Here is a 21,871-nt window from a genome sequence, read left to right as displayed (position 1 = left end):
ACATTTCCAGCATTAGACCCCTTATAAATCTTAGACAATTTCAATTTAGTCAGATATTCTCACCTTATAGAGATGGATAGATTCTGCTTTGGCTGCCAAGATATGAACTACTTGTTGCATTGCAGTGGTTAAAGAGTATATCCTTTTCTTTCTTTTTTTTGGACTGGAACTAGGGAATTGGTTTTCCAGGGTGAGCCCACAACTACCCGCTCATTCAGAGGGTTTTTTTCTAGGTTTTGTTACGATATCACTGCCTGACTTTCTTATAAAGATTCAACACACACATACACACACACACACACACACACATATGTATAAGAATCATCCTAGCCATATTATTTCAGTTGTCCTTTGCTTGAGTTTTCTTCTAAAGTGATTCACACAGTTCATCCTAATTTTCTCTAACTGTACCATTATTTTTTTGCTTTGTTTTGTTCTATATTTCATTACAACCATTTCCATTCTCGTTGCTGCTGTCTGTTCTGACAAATCTGGAAACAGGCACAGGCTGTGACTGTTGGGAATGAAAGCGTTGAATCGGTACGGCGCGCAAATGGCTTACGGATAAAAGAGGCATCACCATACGGGCCAGTGAATCAAATCTGCAATCCAAGTTTGAGGGTAAAATGAAAGAAAGAGAATGAGTGTGTGAGATAGAAGTATTATGGGAAATGATGCCATAAATTGGCAACTGCCAGCATTCATGGCATTATGTCTAGCTGAACCCTCCTATCAGGCAGACTGCTGTTCTTTGCATGTGAACATATTTGTATGTGTTTCTATCCATTGTACCCTATTTTGACTGCTTTCCCATTATTGCTTTCATGGCAGTGCATCTACCTCTTTAACCATCGGTTCAAAATGTATATGGATAAATGGATTTTTGTTTTCAGCTGTGTACCTCTATTGCTGAATTTTCATACGAAGTCAGGCAAAACATTGACTCAAAGCCATAATATATGCGGCATTGATTTGTGTGAATTCAGTAGCCTGTCTACAAGTGTTTATAGAAAGAAGAAAGGGAGGGGGGAATTAGTAAGTTCGGGACCATGATGTAAGGTTAGGAGGAAATCTAGACTTCTCCTGCCATTTTGAAATCCCAATTGAAATCTCTCTCATACACAAACTCACCATTGTTATTAGCATCAGAATGGAAGCGTCGAGTTTTGTCAATTGAGGTTTTCCTCTCACTTCTGGAATTTGGAATGTAATACCCTACCACACACCCACACACCCACACTGATCCCAATTCTTATTTTCTCAAATGGTGCTGATTATCTAATTGCAAAGTATTGGTAGGTAGTTTGGTCCTCAGAAAGAAAGAAGACAAGGCTTCATCTCTGTTGGAAGGTATCACTAGCATGTTTCTTAAAAATCAAGCACTTTTACATTCCAGCCATAACAAGAACATCATATCTAAACATACCCAGTGATTTGATAAATTGTCATAACAAATATATGGCATCTAAACATGAGAAAAGATCTATTGGATCAACTCAAACTGCCCTCCACCTGCTTTCCTTAAAAGCCATCTAATGCCTATTGTAATGCAACAGGCACCATTTTGAATGGCCAGAAGTAACACTGTATCACAACTGGACACATTAGTGATTTTTTTTCATAATGTTTTCAAGGTATTCCCCTAAAACAGCAAGAAACCCATTTTGCATTATTTCAATCCTTTTTTTGGCCAAAAAGTGTAGCCTAATAAATTTGAGAGTGCTGAGAAATTTGGATGGCTCAGTGAGTGTTCAAAAGGCCACATGTGTCCCATGAATCACAGAGTTCTCACCCCTGATCTATAACACTATGCAACATGATTTTTGTCCCTGGGTTATAAACATAATTTCCTAATTGGTTCTATCATAAAAACATGGAAAAAGTGTATTAAACTGTAAAAACTTTATTTTTGTGGGACATCCTGCAGCACATTTTATTTTAGTTTTTCAATGAATATCTGATAGAACTTCTTCCCACTGGGTTTTTTGGCCCCTATTTCTTCTTTTGGACAGGGCCTGCTGAGCGTCATCAGACGATGCTGGCTTGGCCCTGCATACATTCCTCCCAAAATGGAGGGGAAGCGTCGTAAGACACCACAGAGAGGAAAGTGTTTTTCAGGTCACTACAATGGAGCTACCCACATTTTGTTGCCCTTTCTCCCATATGATTGGGGAAAGGGCTATATGGCAACACACGTTTCTGCCCTTTCACCCATATGATGGGGACTCTTACTAAGTATCCCTATCTCTGTCCCTTGCTCCCTGTGGGGATATAGTGGCTTATACAAGCATAGTTACGCATTTCTCTCCTTTTAAGAGAAAGCACACTGAGCATGTCTATAGGCATGTTCTTCATGGTTGTTTCTGAGGATGAATCCACATGAGGACTGTATTCCAGCTCTAGTCCTCAGCATCCTGCCCCAGTTTAACCTGTTATGGTCACATTCACTTGTTTTAATCTGAAGTCAAATGTGTATCGAAAGCCACAAAATTTTCCCTCCCAGAAGTTACCTTGGTACAAAGGAGTGTTTCTGGCATGTTCAGGTTCTCATAGCATCCAAGTATTTTAAGTCACACAACTACAACAGCTGCACTTTCTGTTCTTCCCAGCATGCATGGTGATATGTGTATTTATGCATAAATCTATCAACCAATAACATATCTTCTTGTCCAGTCAATCTTATTACCCCAATGCATTCCCATTGGATGGCTCTCCCCCATTCTATCCTCTTCCCAGCTTCCCTCCTGAGTGATTGAACTTTAAATGCCATGGCCTAAACAGACTGAGGAGCATTTTATTATCCTGAAAAAAGGACACATGCACACACAGGAGGAGGAGTGGATGGCATGCAGATCAATTGTGCAAAGGCAGTAGAAATCAGCTTTGGCAGCTCTCTCCCCATGCCCTTCCTGCATTGTGCTCCCTGCATCTGCCCTGGAACCCCACCCGCCAATCACCCACTCCATGATTCCACCCCAATCCCGATTCAGGGTAAAGACACATGGTGCAACCCTCCTTTCCAAAAATCCCTCCAGGTTTTCCTAGAAACTGCAGGAAAGTGGGATTTTTAAAATGTTTCACTTTGAAAACAGAAGAAAGTCATATTTTCTATCAGCATTGGAATCAAGGTAAGGAGAAATTATTTTCTAGTTGTGGATTCAGCTTAAGATGTGGCCTGTACATACATCACAAGGCAGAGGTGTCAGATACCTATATTAAACCACCTGTTTTTGTTATCTCTCTGGGACTGAGAAAACAGAAAATGGTTGGGCCACACATCTGTAAGCTACAAAACAGGCTTAGTGACCTTGTCCTGGTGGATAATCAATTGATTTAAGTGGATTTAGGATGCAGGCCTGACACTAAAAATCAGTTGCAGAGCTGAATCTCAGTGAGTCCTCTAAAGCCTTTGAGAGAGGAGTAGAGAAAAAATGAATTTGTCTGGATTCCAGAACAACTGATTCAGTGGGCAAAGAAACTCAGCTCATGGGTAAGCAGCACATACTGATTGTATGTGGGAGGTATCAATAATTCTTTACTTAGTGAAGAATGTTGATATTAAATGTACTGTTTATTAAAGTAGTGTTGGGTGACAAATCTACAAAATCTTATGGCTAAAGATTTGAGTGAATCATAATGGGAAGAATACTAATGCTCTTACAACTAAAACAAAGCTTCCTGAGCTGGGATGATTTTGTTTCATAAGGCTTCTGACAAGATAAATAAAAAATATTGTAATTTTTGAGGCTAAGGTTTTCTTTCTATTATAAGGGACAAGTTCTGTGTGATCAGAACTAAAAACTTTGTGCATACTGATGCAAAGTCTTCTTGATTTTGCTTCCCCTGAATAATTCAATATGCTATTGTCACACATGGCAAGCCAAGCAGGATTCCATCTATTTCCCAAAAGCTTTGGCATAGTCACAGTAGCGAGATCCAGCCTTTTGTTTTAAATTCAACAGTGCTTATTCTATTGTTAGCACTCATGTTAAAATAATACCCCAGACTGATAACCTCTAGAAAACAAGAGCACACTGAGAAGACAGAATTAATTGATCTGTGACATGTGGCCACAAGATGTAGCTCTTCCTCTCTCCATGTTGTTTTCGTTTTTTGTTTTCATGATGTTTTAACTGATGACTCTAAGGCAAACCTATCACGGTTTTCTAGGGCTGGCAGTGTTTGACAGTCAAGGTCATCCAATGGGTTTCCATGGCCAAGTGGGGGATGAACCTTTGTTCTTAGAACTGTAGTCCAAAACTCCGACAACTACACTGTCCTAGCTCACACTTACATCTTCTCAATCTAACCCAATTCAGTTAGCATTTCTGCAATATTTACTACTTTGCCTACCTAGGAGGGAAACCATAAAAGGCTGAAGCCATTTGTAAAGCAATGGCTGTATTACTTTGTTTTCACTAAAATGTAACACACATTTCCTACTTCGTTTGCAAAAAACCCTAACAGAACAAAACTAATTTCCCCAAGCATGGATTTGTCTTGAAAACATGCCATGCTTCTGTCCCCAGCGGTCATGTTTTTATGCTCCTTGAATTCTTGCATATAGCACTTCGTGGTTTAAAAAAATGCCCTGTTTGTTTTATGTAATGTGTCGCATCATGTGAATAATAGAAGTGCTTGAGGAAAACCCCTTTTTGCTTGGACTATTTTTAGCACTCACAATGCAAGCTCAAGCATGTGTATTTTCATTGTGAAAAGAGAAATCTCACATATGAATGGCTTTGCGATTTTCCCTTTCCTTAACATCTTGTTTGCTGAATGAAACAAACTGAAGAAGATTCTGTCAGACAGAAGTATTTTGGAGATGGACATGTAACTATTCTTGGACAGAATCAATGGCACTTTAATATCCCAGGTCTGAATATATTGTACCCGAACACTTCAGCCTCAATAACTCAGAGGTGCAAGTACACAAAACAAACCCAGTCCTTGATGCAACTTTTGCAAACTCAAGCATAAATGAATGGCCATTCTATGTCTACATCCATCTACAGTAGGGTTGCACCCCTCATGGGGTCAGGAAGAGGTCAATATAATTTTGGGGGGCACTGGTTGCCACAGTTGCCAGCAGAATTCAGCTACTGCTGTAGAATTTCTATTGAAATGTATGGCAACTGAAGTAGCTTCCAGTGGTTCAGGAGAGTGCCAGATCATCTCTCCCACACTATAGAACCTCTCTGAGGATGCAAGTGTCTACAGACACAAAGCAGTGCCTGGCATTGAAGAGTGTGAAGGACTACATGTACATCATTGATGTTCTTTAGAGTGAAATGCTAAGTGGTATCCATTGAGGGCTCACCCACTCATCGTAAAATGAAGGAAGGTGAAAGAATGGTGAGATGAAATTTCCAGCATGGAAATTTTCCGGCATGGAGGAAATATATGAGCTGCTTTTCATCACTGCAATAGAAATCCCTTCTCAACAACTACCATCAGTGTAATGGTAAAGCATCATATGGCAAAACAAAACAGCTACACTCTAAATCGCTAATATTTTTACCTTGGCCTTTTTTTTAAAATTTTGCTTCAGAGTTACCCTTGACCAATCTGTCAGCTGGCTGTGGGATGCTTTATAGCCAGTGAGGACTATAGATTATTAGAGTCTACTGTAAACTCAACCTCCCTAGAAACAGATCAAAAGCAATGTGAGGAGTGTGTGTTTTACTTCAGTTTAATGAGCTCATCTAAGACTCCTTCTACACATGCCATAAAACTCGGAAGAAACTGGAATAAAAGGTGTGGTGGCTAAATGATGTTTTGCGAAAGTGTGCGCTGAATCAGTTGAACAGCTGAAAAACACATGTTTGAAAAGTGCTCTTAAAACCCGATTCTGGTCAAAAATGTGCATATTTGCATAACTGTATATCCCTGCAGTCAAGGAAAACATGTGATTTCATTCCTATACCCTGGCATGGATTACTCCAGCGCCTGTGCACATTTTAAAAGCCTGAAACAGCTGATTAGGACTATCAAAAACTGGAGTCATGGACACACAGGTGGCTAAATTGAAGCACAAATGAAAAGCAATTACAATGAGAACTCTCTGCAGCCATTCCTTTTTCTGATGTTTATAATAATGCTTTATTTATAGCTCACCCTATCTCCCCTATCTCAACTGTAACTTGAATTTACAGTTCGGTGAGGACAGAGAATAAGAAATCTATTGTTTGTACACTGAGATATCTGCATGAGCGCATATAAGATCCAGTGCATCTCGGAGAGAATTTTTAAAAACCTTCCACTGGATGTCCCCTGTCCATCTCGAAAATTTATAAAATCCACCATGAAGAAAGGTGTCAGGACAGTGGAGGACCACTTCCCGAGACTGACAGAATTGTGTCTGAACTTGCTGTCAGGACCCATGATTTTTAAACCAATTTATTTGAACCGCATTTTGACGCTGTCTGGAAGCGTCCAAATACAGGTACTTAAATTAACACCATCAGTATCTGTGGCCTTTTATAACAATATACAATTCCCATCAACAAGATCTACAAGCTAAGTTTTCAACAAAGAGAGAGGCAACAGGAAGTGGAAGGAAAGAAGTATGTTTGGCAAGAGATACATGCAAGCACATGCAATGTATATGAACAGTGCGTATAAAAACTTGGCAATTTATTTATTTATTTATTTACAGTATTTATATTCCGCCCTTCTCACCCCGAAGGGGACCCAGGGCGGATCACACTGCACACATATAAGGCAAACATTCAATGCCATAACATAGAACAAAGACAGAGACCGACGCAGGCACGGGCTGGCCTCGAACTCATGACCTCTTGGTCAGAGTGATTTGTTGCAGCTGGCTGCTATCCAGCCTGCGCCACAGCCCGGCAATAGTTCTCATGACTCACATGTGGTCATTGCAGAAGTCTCAGATAACTGATCTATTTATTTATTTATTTATTTGTTTGAAAGATTCACAGGGAAGTTCATAAAAATCCTAGCAGACCATGAAGGTTAAGGGTTATCTTCTAAGGGCCCATCTACACTTCCATACAAAATCCAGATTATCCGCTTTGAATTGGATGAGAAGATTGTAACCTAGAATTGTCTCAGTCTTCAGTCCCAGGTGTCTTCTTCTCCTTTTATTTATAGCCCACATTTTTCACAAAACTGGGATTCAAGATGGCATACAAATTAAAATACAGCAGAATAGTATAAATTGGCACTTTGGCGAGAGGAAAGCACAAATGGTCAGGAGGACATACAGATCATGGGAAGTATGTTGTTCATCCTTCATACAGAATATTCTTAAATCATGTCATAAGAAATCTGTGGTCAGAATTTGAAAAGGCCAGATGCTTGAGCACTATGAATTGAGCCATGAAAAGTACTCTAAACCGTATTGTACTAGACACCAATATTTTTAATGTTGATAAACTAAGCAAACCAAGCATTTTTCCCTATTTTCTTTTAGAAAAATAAGCATTTGATAATCACTGTGTTTTATAGAATCATTTGGATATCTGTGACAAGTAAGCAGTATGTGATACTGAGGCTGGCTCTACAATATAGAATTAATGCAGTTTGACACCACTTTAGCTGCCATAGTTCAATGCTACGGAATCATATGAGTTGTTATCTTTAGCCTTCTCTGCCAAAGAGTGCAGGTGCCTCGCCAAACTATAAATCCCAGAATACCATAGCATTGAGCCATGGCAGTTAAAATGGTGTCAAACTGCATTAATTCTACAATGTAGATGCACCCTTAGTGTTATGGTTTATTTAGAGTGCAATCTCTCACACAGGTGGTCTATAGGAAGACTATTCAGATTAAGTCAGATTTCATATACAACTTCAGGCTGCCACATAGTATGAGAAGTTTGCTTATTTTAAAACATGGAACATTTTGCAAGTGCCCAAGTGTTATTCATCAGGTAGCTAAAGGGTCTACTTCAGTTCACCAGGTTCGATGTACAGTTTGCTCAGCAGCAGCAGGAAACTCACAGCAACTGTATTTTGCCATTTTCCAAACGATGAAAAGAGTCCACCTGCTGGGCACAAATAACTTCCAGTCTTTTCTGTGCCTGGAAAAGAGTTCCAGTTGAAAATAGGGCATGAGCAATGGGAAAGAACAAAAGAAAAAACAAACAAAGCACATACTTATTTTAAAGGCTAAAATGTTTTAAAAGCACTCTTGCTAAATTAAGCTTGTATACACATTTGTGTTACTTTGAGTCAGAAATGTTTATAATTTTTAAAAAATCCATTTTCAGTGCTCTGTTCCACAACATCTGTCACCCTCTTTATTATTCTCTTCTCAGGCTTCTGTTATTACTTTCTATAACATTACTACTTCTTTTCATTCGTAACTCTTGTTACTGTTCCACATTTTCCCCATACACTATGGCTTTCTATTTGGTTTGATTTGGACCTACCATGATGGAGTGTCATGTCTGTATCATGCGGCATATGTTTGATGCCTTGAAACAACAGCAAAATGTTCAATATTTTGCTAGGCAGGTGAAGAAGTCCTTCTGGACCGAATTGACTTACACAAGCAACAGCATTTGCAGCTGGTGGTTCGAATTTCTTTTCCCAAACTGACCATAGGCTTGATTTAGAAATTCAACTGTGATGTTAAAGATGCCCCATCTTTAAAGTATGTACTCATGTGGAGTATCAGTAGCATAGGGGAGCCTGAAAATGATGCGTCCAACCTCTCTCTGCGTAATGAATTGTGATAGGAGAAGCTGGGCATTTTCATCTTCCAGGATGTTTGATATGAGAGACCTTACCAGCAGCACTACTAGTAGCAGCATAACCTCTTGTCTGCAAATCCAGCATGCAATTCCCGTGCCATGACTAGATTTCAGATATCAAGCAGATTATTAATAAACAAATGAACACCTCACTCTAGACTTCCAATAAAATTATTCTCTCCACCATTCATCTGCTCAGTCTGGATTTGCACAACATCTCCCCTCTTGCCTTTCTTCCCCAAGAACCATAGACTATCATTAAAACTGAATTAATCACCTCATCAGCATATCCACAACTTTCACTTTTATAATGCTATTCACATATGTAGTACCTCATCAAATAAAGAATTTTTACCATCCTAGCACACTTCGGCCCAAGTTGAGGGATGGATGGGCAGATAGCCCATCACAGGAGGTCCCTCAACTTCCAGCGGAGGCCCTGCCCCCAAATGGAAACTTTATCATCATCATCATCATCATCATCATCATCATCATCATCATCGCTTTATTTATATCCCCCTCTCTAGCCCCAAAAAAACCTCGGGCAGCTTACAACAGAAACAAACACAATACATATAAACCAACCCTTCTTAATAAGACGGTCAACCAGTTCACATATAATCCTCCATCATTTAAATTAGATTAGTCATTCTCATTGGCCTACTTCCATGGCCAAGTTTTTAATTCTTTCCCAAAAGTCATTAATGTGGGAACCAGTCTGATCTCCCTGGGGAGGACATTCCAGAGCCGAGGGGCTATTACTGAGAAGGCCTTTTTTCTTGTCTCCACCAAGTGCGCTTGTGATGGTGGTGGGACTGTGAGAAGGGCCTCCCCAGCAGACCTCAGGGCCTGAGCAGGTTCATAGGGGGAAACCCGGTCACGCAAATAGACTGGACCCAAACCATTTAGGGCTTTGTAGGAAATAACCTGCACTTGGAATTGGTCCTGGATACACACAGGCAGTCAGTTGAGCTGTTTTAACAGGGGGGTTGTATGGTCCCTGTAATCAGTTCCTGTTAGCAATCTTGCCGCTACACTTCCTAAGATGCTACCTCATCAACACAGGAAGGCTCCTGTGTTGTGCTGGCTCTAACTTCTGCTCCGGTTGGGTGACACTTTCCCTGTGTGATGGGGGAAGCATCGCTGTGCCATAGCGGTGTGCAGGGCAACAGAGTTGCCCTGCTTGCCTGCCTTTTCACAATGCTTACTGGCAAAATAGCATGTGTGTGTGTGTGTGTGTGTGTGTGTGTGTGTGTGTGTGTGTGAAAGAGAGATAAGGTTTGATCAATAGTCTGCATATAAAGTTCTGCTTCCATGCATCTTACTCAATCCATATGAGAAAATATTCAGGCCTCCATCTACACTGCATTTAAAACTGCATTATATGACAGTGTTGATGGGGCCATACTCCATGAAAGCTTATGCTACCAACTTCATCCTCTCAGGCCCCTTCTACACAGCACTAAAATGTGGGCTGGGAAACGGATTACCCTGAGGCATTTCAGGTTAATCTGCTTAAATTCCATGATCCCAGTGTCTATTTCCACAGCAACCCCTCCTCCCCAAGCTTAGGCAGTTTGGAGAAGAAGAATGGCACTGTCAATCTCCCCCCTTGCCCCCCAGTTCTCTCTCAATTTACTGGAGGGAGACTCCAACCAGGCTTGAAGCCTTTTCCTCTCTCCCTCTTCCCTAGAATGGCCAACGGGGCCTTGGAGCAGGAATCCCCCCTCCCTCCTCTCCCCAAAGCTCTCTTTCAGCTCTTCCAAGGAAGGGGGAGGGAGAAAAACTTCAGGCCTTGTCAGAATCTTCCTCTGGTAAGTGGAGGGGAAATGGAGGGCAGGGAGGGGAGGCTGGCAGTGCCCTTGCCCACCCATGCTGATCTTGGCTCAGCACAAGAGAGCATCTAGCAAAATCCCATGGTTTGGACCAACTGTGTAGCTTCCATTCCGAGAGAAACTGGGATTTTGGCCTGTCTGGAAGGGCACTCAACTCGTCTTTAAGATTCCTTTGCATACTGAAGTCCTGAATCTGAGTAGTCTTCTTAAACTACAGTTTTTAAAGACTTTATTGCAAAGGCAGGAGAATAATTCCTAACATTACTTCTTGCTTCCTTTGAGAAGAAAATTAGGAAATACCATGTTCCTGTATTGCAAGCAAACTAATAAATCAGTGTTATGACTAAAATATCTTATTTGGTAGTTGGGGAGGTTTTAATTATGCTAGGAGAAACATGGCTCGTCTGGTGAAAAAGTTCCTGTATCTTTTAACCATTATATGTTAACAGTTTTAACAGCTGAAGGCTATCTATGCCTTCATGTCACCAGTCAACTTATGGTGATCTTGTGAATTTTATGGAGTTTTTTTTAAGGCAAGTACCGGTAATTCTGATATGGTTTTGGCAGTTCCTTTCTCTGAAATATAGCACACAGCACCTGGTATTCCTTGGCGATTCCCTATCCAAGTACTAGCCAAGATTGACCTTGCGTTGCCTCCAAGATCAGACAGGATCTGGCGCCTTCAGTAAGGGAATTTAATCATTTGTTACTTTTAATACAAACTCCACTTGCCGAAAATCCATTTTTTATTCAGTTTTCATGAAGATGTGTAAAAACTGCATTTTATAATGACAACCTAGTATTTCTAGGAGCCCAGAACAGAGAAAATTACTTTAAAAAATAATTCCCATCATAGTTACGTCCCCCAGGTGGTTTATTGTTATTATAGTATCAGTTCCAAAATTAGATTGTTAGATTGTTAGATTCCTTATTTTTTAAATACTGTATAAGATTTAAACAGTTGTACAATTGTTTGCAGAATGTTAATACTTTTCCATTGTATTCTTATTAGAATGTCTTATTAGTTATTAGAATGATTTAAGTTAGCTAAAAAGAATGGTAGTTTTCAATACAATAAATCAGTTTGAATTTCAATTATATACAAATGCTGATAGGTAAAATGCATAAACCTTGGTTAAATTTTGGTATGGAAGAAGAGAAAATGTTTGATAAAATAGGCTAGAAACTTTGGATATAATAGTCAAAAGGGTTGAAATGTACTTCATGCTATGATATTAAATAGAACTTGTACAAAATGATATATTATTGGTAGCTGACATCTGAGAGATTGTTTAAAATTATAAAGATATTTTGTATGTTGGAAATGTGGGCAATATTAAAGGACATTTTACCATACCTGATGGATGTGCAAAACATCAAGAAACGAATTGGATGCAAACTGACTCCTATTCAAAGAATTTTGAAAATTATTATGAAACCAGAACTTTTCTTATGGGGATTCTAAATAATCAATTTCAAAATAATCAATGGCCTTTTATTTCTGTGTATGATCACTGCAGCAAGACTGTTATTTGCACAAAGTAGAAGAACGTAGGATTGTAGGACCTGCCTATCTCCGTGATCGCCTCCTCTCCTATGAACCAACGCGAACCCTAAGATCATCCGGGGAGGCGCTCCTCTCGCTCCCGCCTTTGTCTCAAATGCGGCTGGTGGGGACGAGGGAGAGGGCCTTCTCGGCAGTGGCCCCCCGGCTCTGGAACTCTCTCCCTAAGGAGATCAGGTTAGCTCCTTCCCTGCCCATTTTCCACTGGGAATTGAAAACATGGTTGTTCCAGAGCACATTTGAATGAATAGGCCCAACAGAGCTGTCATCAGAATACTTTATGTTTTAAAAGCGTATGGCACTTTATCACTGTTACTCATTTCCATGATACAGCACTTTATGAAACCTGTCCCTGCTGGTTTGCTTTTAATTACTCTGATTTTATCTGCTTGGATTTTAATGTATTGTCCATTATTTTATTTTGTGTATCGTTGAAATGTTTTAAGATTTTGTCAAATATGTTGTATTGTTGTTTCGGGCTTGACCCTGTTGTGAGCCGCCCCGAGTCCCTTCAGGGAGATGGGGCGGGATATAAAAATAAAGATTATTATTATTATTATTATTATTATTATTATTATTATTATTATTATTATTATTATTTATATCAATGGAGGAAGAATAGTTGGTGATAATGATGGCTGTGGTAGATAAATTAACTTCTTTGATTAGTGAGAAAGCATCTTTTTTTTCTTTTTAAAGGGTTGGGAATCTTTTGTGGACCTCATTATGTAAAATATTGGTTGATAATAATTGGATTTCACAATGAGTAGGATTTGAATTTCAGATGTTCAGATATATGAGTTTGTAGCTGCAGAGAAAAAAGTTGGAAGTCACATTTGTTGTTTCTGTTGTTCTTTGTGGGTGCTGTGATTTTAATGTGTTTTCTGTTGTATGTAGTATGTTTCTGATTTAGTATAATTTTAATAAAAATTAAAAATGAACCTATTCATTAAAAATAGGTTTTCTCTTTCATGATACTTAAAAGTAGCAAAAATAGTTGAATTAACTACTTCTAAAACTAACAGACTGTTGCTAATGTAGCATAATGCCTTTATTATTATAAACACCACATTAGTTACTAGAAACTCGGGTTTTCTAGGGAGATACATTCAAGTTCTGTAAAAACCTGAAATGCTAATGTTACTCCGGTTGGTTCTACCTGGTTTTCCAATACACAGCTATTGTCAAAAGTCAGACGCCAATTAGAGAGCAAAAACAGAGTTTATTAAAGAAACAGGCCAAAAATAAGCTGCATCCACACCTGTGGTCCCATCCTCACTCCTCCAAGTAGACCAAGTGGGGTCTGCTTCTGAAGGTACCCAAGCTTCCCCAGTGTCAGCAGTATCCATGGGCCCCGATTCCTCCCCAGGCATCTCTGGTGCCCGTGCCCAGTCAGTGCCCACGTCCTCTGCCACCACCTGATCCTCTTCCTGTGCAAATCCTCCAACGAGCCCTCCTCGTGAAGGTTTTTCCTTCCTCTCCTAATCCCACCACTATTATTCACAGTCCCCGAAGGCGCAGTCACAACAGCTATTCAGCTATTTTTATAGAGTAGGTCCGTTTATTAGAACGACACTCATTCATTTTTAATTCTCTGCTGGCAACAGAATTTGCTTCCTGGTGCTGGGTTATCTTCTGCCAAAAGAATAATTTAAAATGAATTGAGAAATGAAGAACTTGTTGGGCAAAGATATGTTATTTGGTAAGGATCTTATAGATCATAAACCCATTTTTAAATGCAGGAGGAAAAGCAGGAGGAGAAAGAGACTTTTTGGCAATGTAGTTTGTGGAATTTGAGGTTTCTTTTGTGCCTCCCCGGGAGAAGTGTCTTTTTCTCAATGATAGCAGATGCTTGCAATGATGCCCTCTCCTGCAACCCTAGATTTTGGCTTTCAAGCTTCTTGGTAAATTTGAAGAGACACTCTCCTGCCTGGGTACTTATGTTTTATAGTAGACAGAGAATAGTTATGTAATTTCTTCTTTTAGCAAAGCTACAGAGTGACTCACAGAACTGATAGCAGCTGACCTGGAGAAGGTACTTTGAGCTCCTTGCTTTCATGAGTGGATGGCATCCAGCAGGCAGAGCTTCTTTCCTCTCTATATTGTCCTGTAAGAGAGAGAGTCTATTCTGGCAAAAAGATGTTAAGAGTATTAAACTTCCAGCAGGTCGTAGGTTATGGTTTATCCACCTATAAGCACAATACTGCATTTATTTAAAATGAAGTATTTTTTTAAAAGTTTCATGTTTGATGTCATCTACACAAACCCCATTGGGCCATCCACACTGATGGAGGCTAGTTAATAAAGTTTGCTTCATTTGCAGAAGCAAATCACTTTGTAATAGGCACAGGACTGGATCAAGGAAGAAGGATGGATTATGTTTTATTGTTGTGAAAAAATCGAATATGTCAAGAGATTTCATATTAACTTTGACTGGCAGTGTTCTGAAAACATCACTGTCTTGTAATTTGTATTGTGCTTTACTTGTCCATCAAACTGATGTTTTAGGGCTTTGTCCCCATTTAAGCTGCCCCAAGTCCCTTTGGGGAGATGGAGGCGGATTATAGGAATTAAATTAAATGACATTAGTCTTTCATGATACATATGATCAATTTCCTCATCTGAGATATCTGCCTCACTTTGCCTCATAGTAAGGCATCCTAAGCCTAGGAACAAAATAAAAGTGGTAGGTCCTACTAAATATTTACTTTCAGGGTTCTTTTCATATTAAGCAGGGGGTTATTTTAATCAGGGACAGAATGTGCATGCATGTTGTGTATATGTATTCACCAAAACACACACACACACACACACACACACACACATATATATATACACGCATCCTTATTGTAGGGAAAGGGTATTCTCATAAAACTCTCCGTCCTATATATACTAACTGCCACTAAGTCAGCCTAAGATGCCCACTTATTCCCTTAGCCTACTCTCCATTAATCTTCTTTAACCCAATTTGTAGATTACATATATTATATGCCCTCACATTAGGATAGGTCAGCTAGCTTTAACTGACATGAGTGGTGAGAAAAGAAGAAGCAGGTCACTACTTCCACTTCTGAGTTTGCAGAAAAGAAATGAAACATACCATGTTTTAATCATTTTATTTCTCTTCCTCTTCCAGCGCTACATATAGCTTGCTTTTTTCAACTAAGTGGTTGTTTGCTGCTTGATTGTGTCACTCCTATTAGCAGGCAGGAACCATATGAGTGTGGGAAGCATTACAAAACAGGCATGGGACTGGATAGCAGGAGGAGCAAGGAGGGAATAGTGTAGAAAATTAAGAATGTAGCTTACTGTCAATCTCTCTTTTGTCTTGCTAATACATGGCTGATCCATCCAAGAAGTTTGAGTTCTTAACTTTTTAGTTACTGTAACCAGAGCATGGAAATTTTACGTTTTGGATTACAATGCTGGATGTACTGTAGGTATCACACCTCTATATTTGTTGAATACTGTACAGTCAAAATAAGGCTGCCTATGGACAAAAGGCTGAATTCTAGGCAATTGTGAAATGTGCAGAAACACTTACCGTGTTTCCTCAAAAATAAGACAGTGTCTTATATTAATTTTTGCTCCCAAAGATGCGCTAGGTCTTATTTTCAGGGGATGTCTTATTTTTCCATGAAGAAGAATTCACATTTATTGTTAAACAAAGAAAATGAAAATTTATTAATTTCTGTACAGTAGTTGTTATCACAAACCAGCATAACCAGACAAACTGTGAATCCTATCAAGAATTTCTTGTTACTACCAATATTTCCATGTACAACACTCTATGGTACGTACATTTACCTATCCTGCATGCTCTGGTGTTCTGTTCGTTGGGCATGCTTCCAAACAAAAACTTTGCTAGGTCTTTTGGGGGAGGCTTTATATTTAGCAATTCAGCAAAACCTCTACTAGGTCTTATTTTCTGGAGAGGTCTTATTTTAGGGGAAACAGGGTATATACGTTATTCTTTATTCCTAGCCCTTTGAAATAGAGAAATTGGACCACAGATACATTTACAGAATAAAATTATGTATATTATTGTTCTACAATGATGTCAGGAGGCTTACATAGCTTATATGCACCAGATGCCATCTAACCTTGGAAACTAATCAGTACCAAGCCTGGTACTTAGTATTGGATGTGGGACCACAAAGTAATACCAAGTTCTCGTATAGGCTATATTTTAGAGGAAAGCATTCGCAAACCAGTATTCCCTACCTAGGAAAACCCTATGAAAATCATTGGGTCACCATCCAGCAACTTGAAAGCAGATACATTCGCAATAGTGTCATCTCATGAGACAGATCCAGGACACAATTCAAATATCAAGTGACCCCAATATGTAGCTGTTCATAAGACAACCATGTGAGTGGAGTTCTCTCTTGATAAAGAGCTTAAAAACTACCCCTTTCAGTTTAAACTCCAAGAAAACAATGTCTAACAAGTACCAGGCAATAAAGTTTACCCTGTGTGAATAGATTTATGAGCAAAATTTTATTTACCATATATACCAAAGTAGAAGTTTGCTTCCAGATTGTACACGAAGGTTTTTTTTTTTAAGTATTAGCTACAATGAAATAGACCATAGCCCTACATTGCTGTTTGTGACCAGACTGGCAGTAGATTTCTCTCTTTGAAGTCCTTGGTAGGAATACCACCTTTTAGCTATATCCTGTTTTTACAAATTAGTTAGATGGTGAAGTCAGGAGACTAATAATGTGATTATGCCGCAGCTGTTTAGCAAAGCTGGTACTGATTGCATTGAATTGACTTGTTTGTGTGTAAACAGCCCGAGAGGTCAATGAATTATTTGGCGTCGTTCTTAAATTGGCTGGGGAATAATTAATTTTCTTATTTAAAGACCAGCATCCAGAAGGGAAACTAGTGATGTGCAGAAGAAGGGGAGGGCAGAGAGAATATTTTTTCCATGACATTGTAATGGCAGATTGAGAAGGGAAATATGGAACAAAAGGAAAATCACATTGTAGACATATTGTTAATTAGAATGAAATAGTGAAAAGTAAAAACCATCTTACAATTTGTCTCTCCGCCAGCCCCAAATGGTACACAAAAATCACAATTCAGCTGGGCCTCATAGTACACCCCCTCACTTCTGCCCCACAAAGTTCAGTGGATAGGATACAATCTTGCCTGATCCCACTTACAAAATTCTCCCTTTCCATCTGCATAGCCTTATTTTGGATTCTTGTATTATGGAAATATGGGAATTAATTTTTTGAAAAGTAAACTAGTTAGTAACAATGTTTAATATTAGGATGGAGAATTGTGAGTCGAATTCCCATTCATTCATGAAGCTGTGTGGGACTTTGAGCAAACCAACATCTCTCAATCTGATTTACTTCACTAGGTTGTTGGGGGAATCATGGATGACTGAGGCTCCTTCTACACTGCCCTGTATCCCTGGATCTGATCCCAGATTATCTCTTTTAAACTGATTTATATGAGTCGCCACTGCCAGATAATCTGGGATAGGCAAATAATCTGGGATCAGAGCTTGGATATAGAGGTATTGTGGAAATGGCCTAAGGACCTTCCACACAGCCATATGACCCAGAATATCAATGCTGATAATCCACAATATCTGCTTTGAACTGGGTTAAAGGAGTCCAGACTGCCATATAACCCAGTTCAAAGCAGATAATGTGGGATTTTATACACTTGTTTGGAAAGCGCCTAAGGCCACATCCACACAGTACCTCAATCATGAGAACTCCCATTTTCAAAATGGGAGGTGGCTAGATGACATCACTGGAAAACCCGCAATGATTTGATACAAAGGAGGGAAGCCATAGGATAAAAAGATCCCCTTTTATCTCGTTCCTGGCTGAAAGATGTTCTAGATGAGGTTCATTCCTTTTAAAAAGCTCAAAACTGTCAAACAGGCTGTCAAACTGACAGCTGATTGACAGGAAGCACTAATGGAGAGTCATTAGAACTCTCTGAAACTTGTTTTTTTACACTGTAAACACTGTGACACTGTAAACAGAGCTTTAAAAAATAATTAGCAAGGAGAGAAATGCGGCAGAAGTTTTTTTATTCCCTCTGTTATGGGCTGATCTGTATGTAGTAAAGTAAAGGTTTTCTCCTCTCATTACATCTGGTCATGTCCAACTCTGGGGGTCAGTGCTCATCTCCATTTCTAAGCCGAAGAGCCGGCGTTGTCCGTAGAAACCTCCAAGGTCATGTGGCCGGCATGACTGCATGGAGCACTGTCACCTTCCCGCCAGAGCTGTACCTATTGATCTACTCACATTTGCATGTTTTCGAACTGCTAGGTTGGCAAAAGCTGGGACTAACAGCGGGAACTTACCCCGCTCCTAAGATTTGAACTGCCAACTTTTTGGTCAGCAAGTTCAGCAGCTCAGCGGTTTAACCCGCTGCACCATTGGGGGCTCCGATCCGTTTATATGCACATGCAAATAGGCTTATATTTCTGATACGTGCATGTCCACATATTTTTTTTAAAAATATATTCCGGTGAATCTCTCCTGTCCTCCCTCCATTTTATCCCAAGACACAGAAGAGAGGCTAGTGAGGATGGCGGGGAAAGAAAGCCCGAAACTGGCAGGTCTGTGTGGGGACCTGCTCTGGGGTCCCGGGTTTCTTTGCCCCTCTTCTAAATCCCAAAATTTGGCGCTGCCTGTTAGCTCCCTAAGTATGCTGCCCTATGCTCTTTGAAGTATTACACTTTGCAGTATCACACATAGGCAAGTGTGTGAAAAGCTTTCCTATCTGACAGTTTTCTCATCCCTTGGAAGCATCTTTTTCACTTAGCCAAATAGTTCATTTAACACTTAAAATACAGGATGGGCCAAATGATGAGAATATGTAGGGTGGGTCTAAGTTGGTGTAGAAACTGTCCACCAAGACTATCCATGTTGCTATACTCAGGTTGAGTCTTGATCAGCAGCTGACAAATTAGAGTATATGATCATGGACCCCACATGATCTAGTGGTTTGAGTATAGGACTAGGACTCTGGGAGACAAGTTTCAAATCCCTGATCAACCATGGAACCCACTGGGTGACCTTGAGGCAAGTCACACTTTCTCAGTTTCAGAAGATCAAAACATATACTGCAAGTCAGTATGAGTAAGAAATATCTAAGTTACCAAAGGAGGCTGAAGGTATGTTTATGATCCAAGTGCATGTTGTTGACCACATAGTCATCCCTGCTGATACCAGTAGCTTATGCTTATTCTGTAGACTGTTGTTGATTAACCAATTGTGCATTTAGACTTGTGAACAGCAGTACATACAGTCTCCAGTGCTATCTCTTAATATTTAAATATAAGAGTCAGGGTCTTCTTATCCCACTCCAGTCCATCACCATACAGCAGCTTCCAGGGTTGTTTTACCTCATGAATCATGCCCATTGCCACTACTCTGTTTAGGTTCAATAAAGCTCCAGAGTCTGACACTTTCAGACTATTCACTAGCTTTTACTTCATGTCATGGATCAGCTTCTATGTGATACCATAGCATTTGCAAAGATGAATTGTGACTATCTTCCCCTTTCCCCCGTTTTTGAGATATCAAAGAAACAAATCTTTGAAGATTGTTCGGTGAGTCTTAGTTCCCTGTCACTATAACATTGTGTTCTTTGTGCTCTATTATGTATTATGTGAGGAGAATCAATAATATAGTTCTGTGGACAGCAGGTGGAACAACACAGCACTTTTATGTGTTTGAGGCAGACAACCGTTATTGACTGAGAAAATAATGTGTAGATAATTTGTTCCAAATAAAAGCATGTGTGTATGGACTTTGTGTTACTCTCATATTAGATGCTCCCTTTTTGTTGTGGCTAGGTGCAGACTTCATCTTTGTGTTGTCTATCTTGTTTGTTTGGTCTCTTTTTCTATAGTCTGGGCAAAAAAGTTTTGCAGTATTTTATGACAGTGGCTTTCATCTATTTTTATATGGTACTTGCTCTCAATTTGATGTATTATTTTGTGAGAGTTTGCAAATGTTGGGTGTGTAACAGACATGCTAAAGAATAGGCTCATCTTTTAAATTTCCTCCAAGGTGAAGATCCTACATTTGAGTAACCTTTTCCCATATCCATACAAATGTGACCTTATTCTGTGTGGTTGTCCAGTGCAGTGCCCTGATCTGACCCATGTCCTTAAGTGAATAAGTAACTGTATAAAAATTATTGCTTCATCTGTGGTCCCTTCCCAGAACCAGCTGTTGAACTATGACTCAATGAAGCAACATACCAGAGGACCAATTCACCTGTCCGCTATAAAGAAAGGGAGTGGGAATTAACTCATGTATAGCCAATGTGGTAACACAGTTGTGTGAATTTATTGAGTATATGTCAGCTTTATTTTACTTTATTGATTATATGTAGATCCTGCCTTTCCCCAGAGTCTTGTTTTTCCTGTTGCTTTAAGTCCTAATGCTTTCTACTTCTGTAGATACAAGTGGCCCTCCAAATACTAACTTCAGCTCCCAGCAGCCCTAGCCAGCATAGCCAATGGCAAAGAGTTCTGGAAGTTGCAGTTCAACATTTGGAAAACAATACAATCCTGTCCTTTCTGTAAAATAAACCACTTCTACAGCTTGACCTGTTCTCTCATAAAGTCATTTGATGTTTTGCTGTAATCTAGTAAATAGACATTTGACCTACTCTTGATATAGTTGCTCACAGCAAAACAAGGCAGTCTGAAGTGGGATACCTGGGACCTCTTCACACAGGCTAAAAATTGGTTGGGGGGGGGTGTTGCACTTTCGCCACAGAGCCCGCTGGCTTCTATCACACACTGGAAAAGTCCTTCCAGGGCAGCTCCATAGGAAAGAAGGGTTGAGCCTGCTTCCTGACCCTTCCTTCTCTGTGATATGGTAAACATGGTAAAAGTCAAATTGACATTCAATTATTTTTGTATTGATCAATTTTATGATGATTCATATGCTATGCTCATCAATTTACACCTTTGAAGTTAATACGAAGACTCACAATGAAGATTTCAAAATTTTCTCTCACATAATTGTGCATATTGTATTTTCATAAGACCTACAGCTTTGTCCTTTCTACGTTCACAAGGACTGCAAGCAGAGAAAAAATTAAAATGGGAAAAGGCTTTTCTGGGAAAAGAAATTAAATTTATACACACCATGTGAAAGTACTGCAGATGCTAAACATTTTTCTTAAATTTAGTTCAATATGCTTTTTGACACCTAACACAACAGAAGCTTATACTGATCAGGTGCCGATATTAATTTAGCAATTGAAAGGACACCCACCTTGCTATGTCTTCCAGTATTCTCTCAATATACCCATATAGATTAGTGAGTTGATAAAAAGATTGCAGCTGCAGCAATCAATCTTATTGATGAGCTTATTTCTGCAAGATGTGATAGTTACTGACAAAAAAAACTACCTTGTTTCACTTTGGAAATTTGCTGAAGATAAGTCTCAAGGCTAAAACAAGCCTTGTTTATCTGCTGAACATATGTTGCCACAGCTGTCATTTATATTCTAATCTGGTGTACCATTTAACACAGGCAACAAAAGGGCTGATAAAATTGGTGTTTCTGTTAGTATTGGATTTTTCTGCTCAATTCTACCTATAGAATGGTTCATTCATTTACTCATGTTTTGCATAATTAGAACAAGATATACCACATTTGAGGTTTTTAGGGCTTTCCTGGCCTGCCAATAAAGAAGATTGAGAAGGCCATTGGCATCTCAAATATGTTCATTATACAACTGCA

The 21,871-nt window shown here is 39.4% G+C and overlaps 1 protein-coding gene across 6 annotated transcripts in view; it reads left to right on the top strand.

The window, feature by feature from the left end:
* The window catches only part of glra2 (glycine receptor alpha 2), a 186,373-nt gene that overhangs the window by 152,480 nt on the left and 12,022 nt on the right, over positions 1 to 21,871 (top strand). Inside the window, exon 9 of one of the 6 annotated variants that reach the window (XM_062975253.1) lies at positions 502 to 2,133. The exons of the other annotated variants lie outside the window; for them this stretch is intronic. Within the exon in view, the coding sequence (XP_062831323.1) occupies positions 502 to 630 (129 nt within the window). The 3' untranslated portion in view covers positions 631 to 2,133. Of the gene's footprint in view, positions 1 to 501; positions 2,134 to 21,871 lie in introns of those variants that run through there. 6 annotated transcript variants of the gene reach the window in all.

The sequence above is a fragment of the Anolis carolinensis genome, chromosome 3 (genome assembly GCF_035594765.1).
Source record: "Anolis carolinensis isolate JA03-04 chromosome 3, rAnoCar3.1.pri, whole genome shotgun sequence".
Lineage (NCBI taxonomy): Eukaryota > Metazoa > Chordata > Lepidosauria > Squamata > Dactyloidae > Anolis > Anolis carolinensis.
This window is presented reverse-complemented; position numbering and strand designations above follow the sequence as displayed.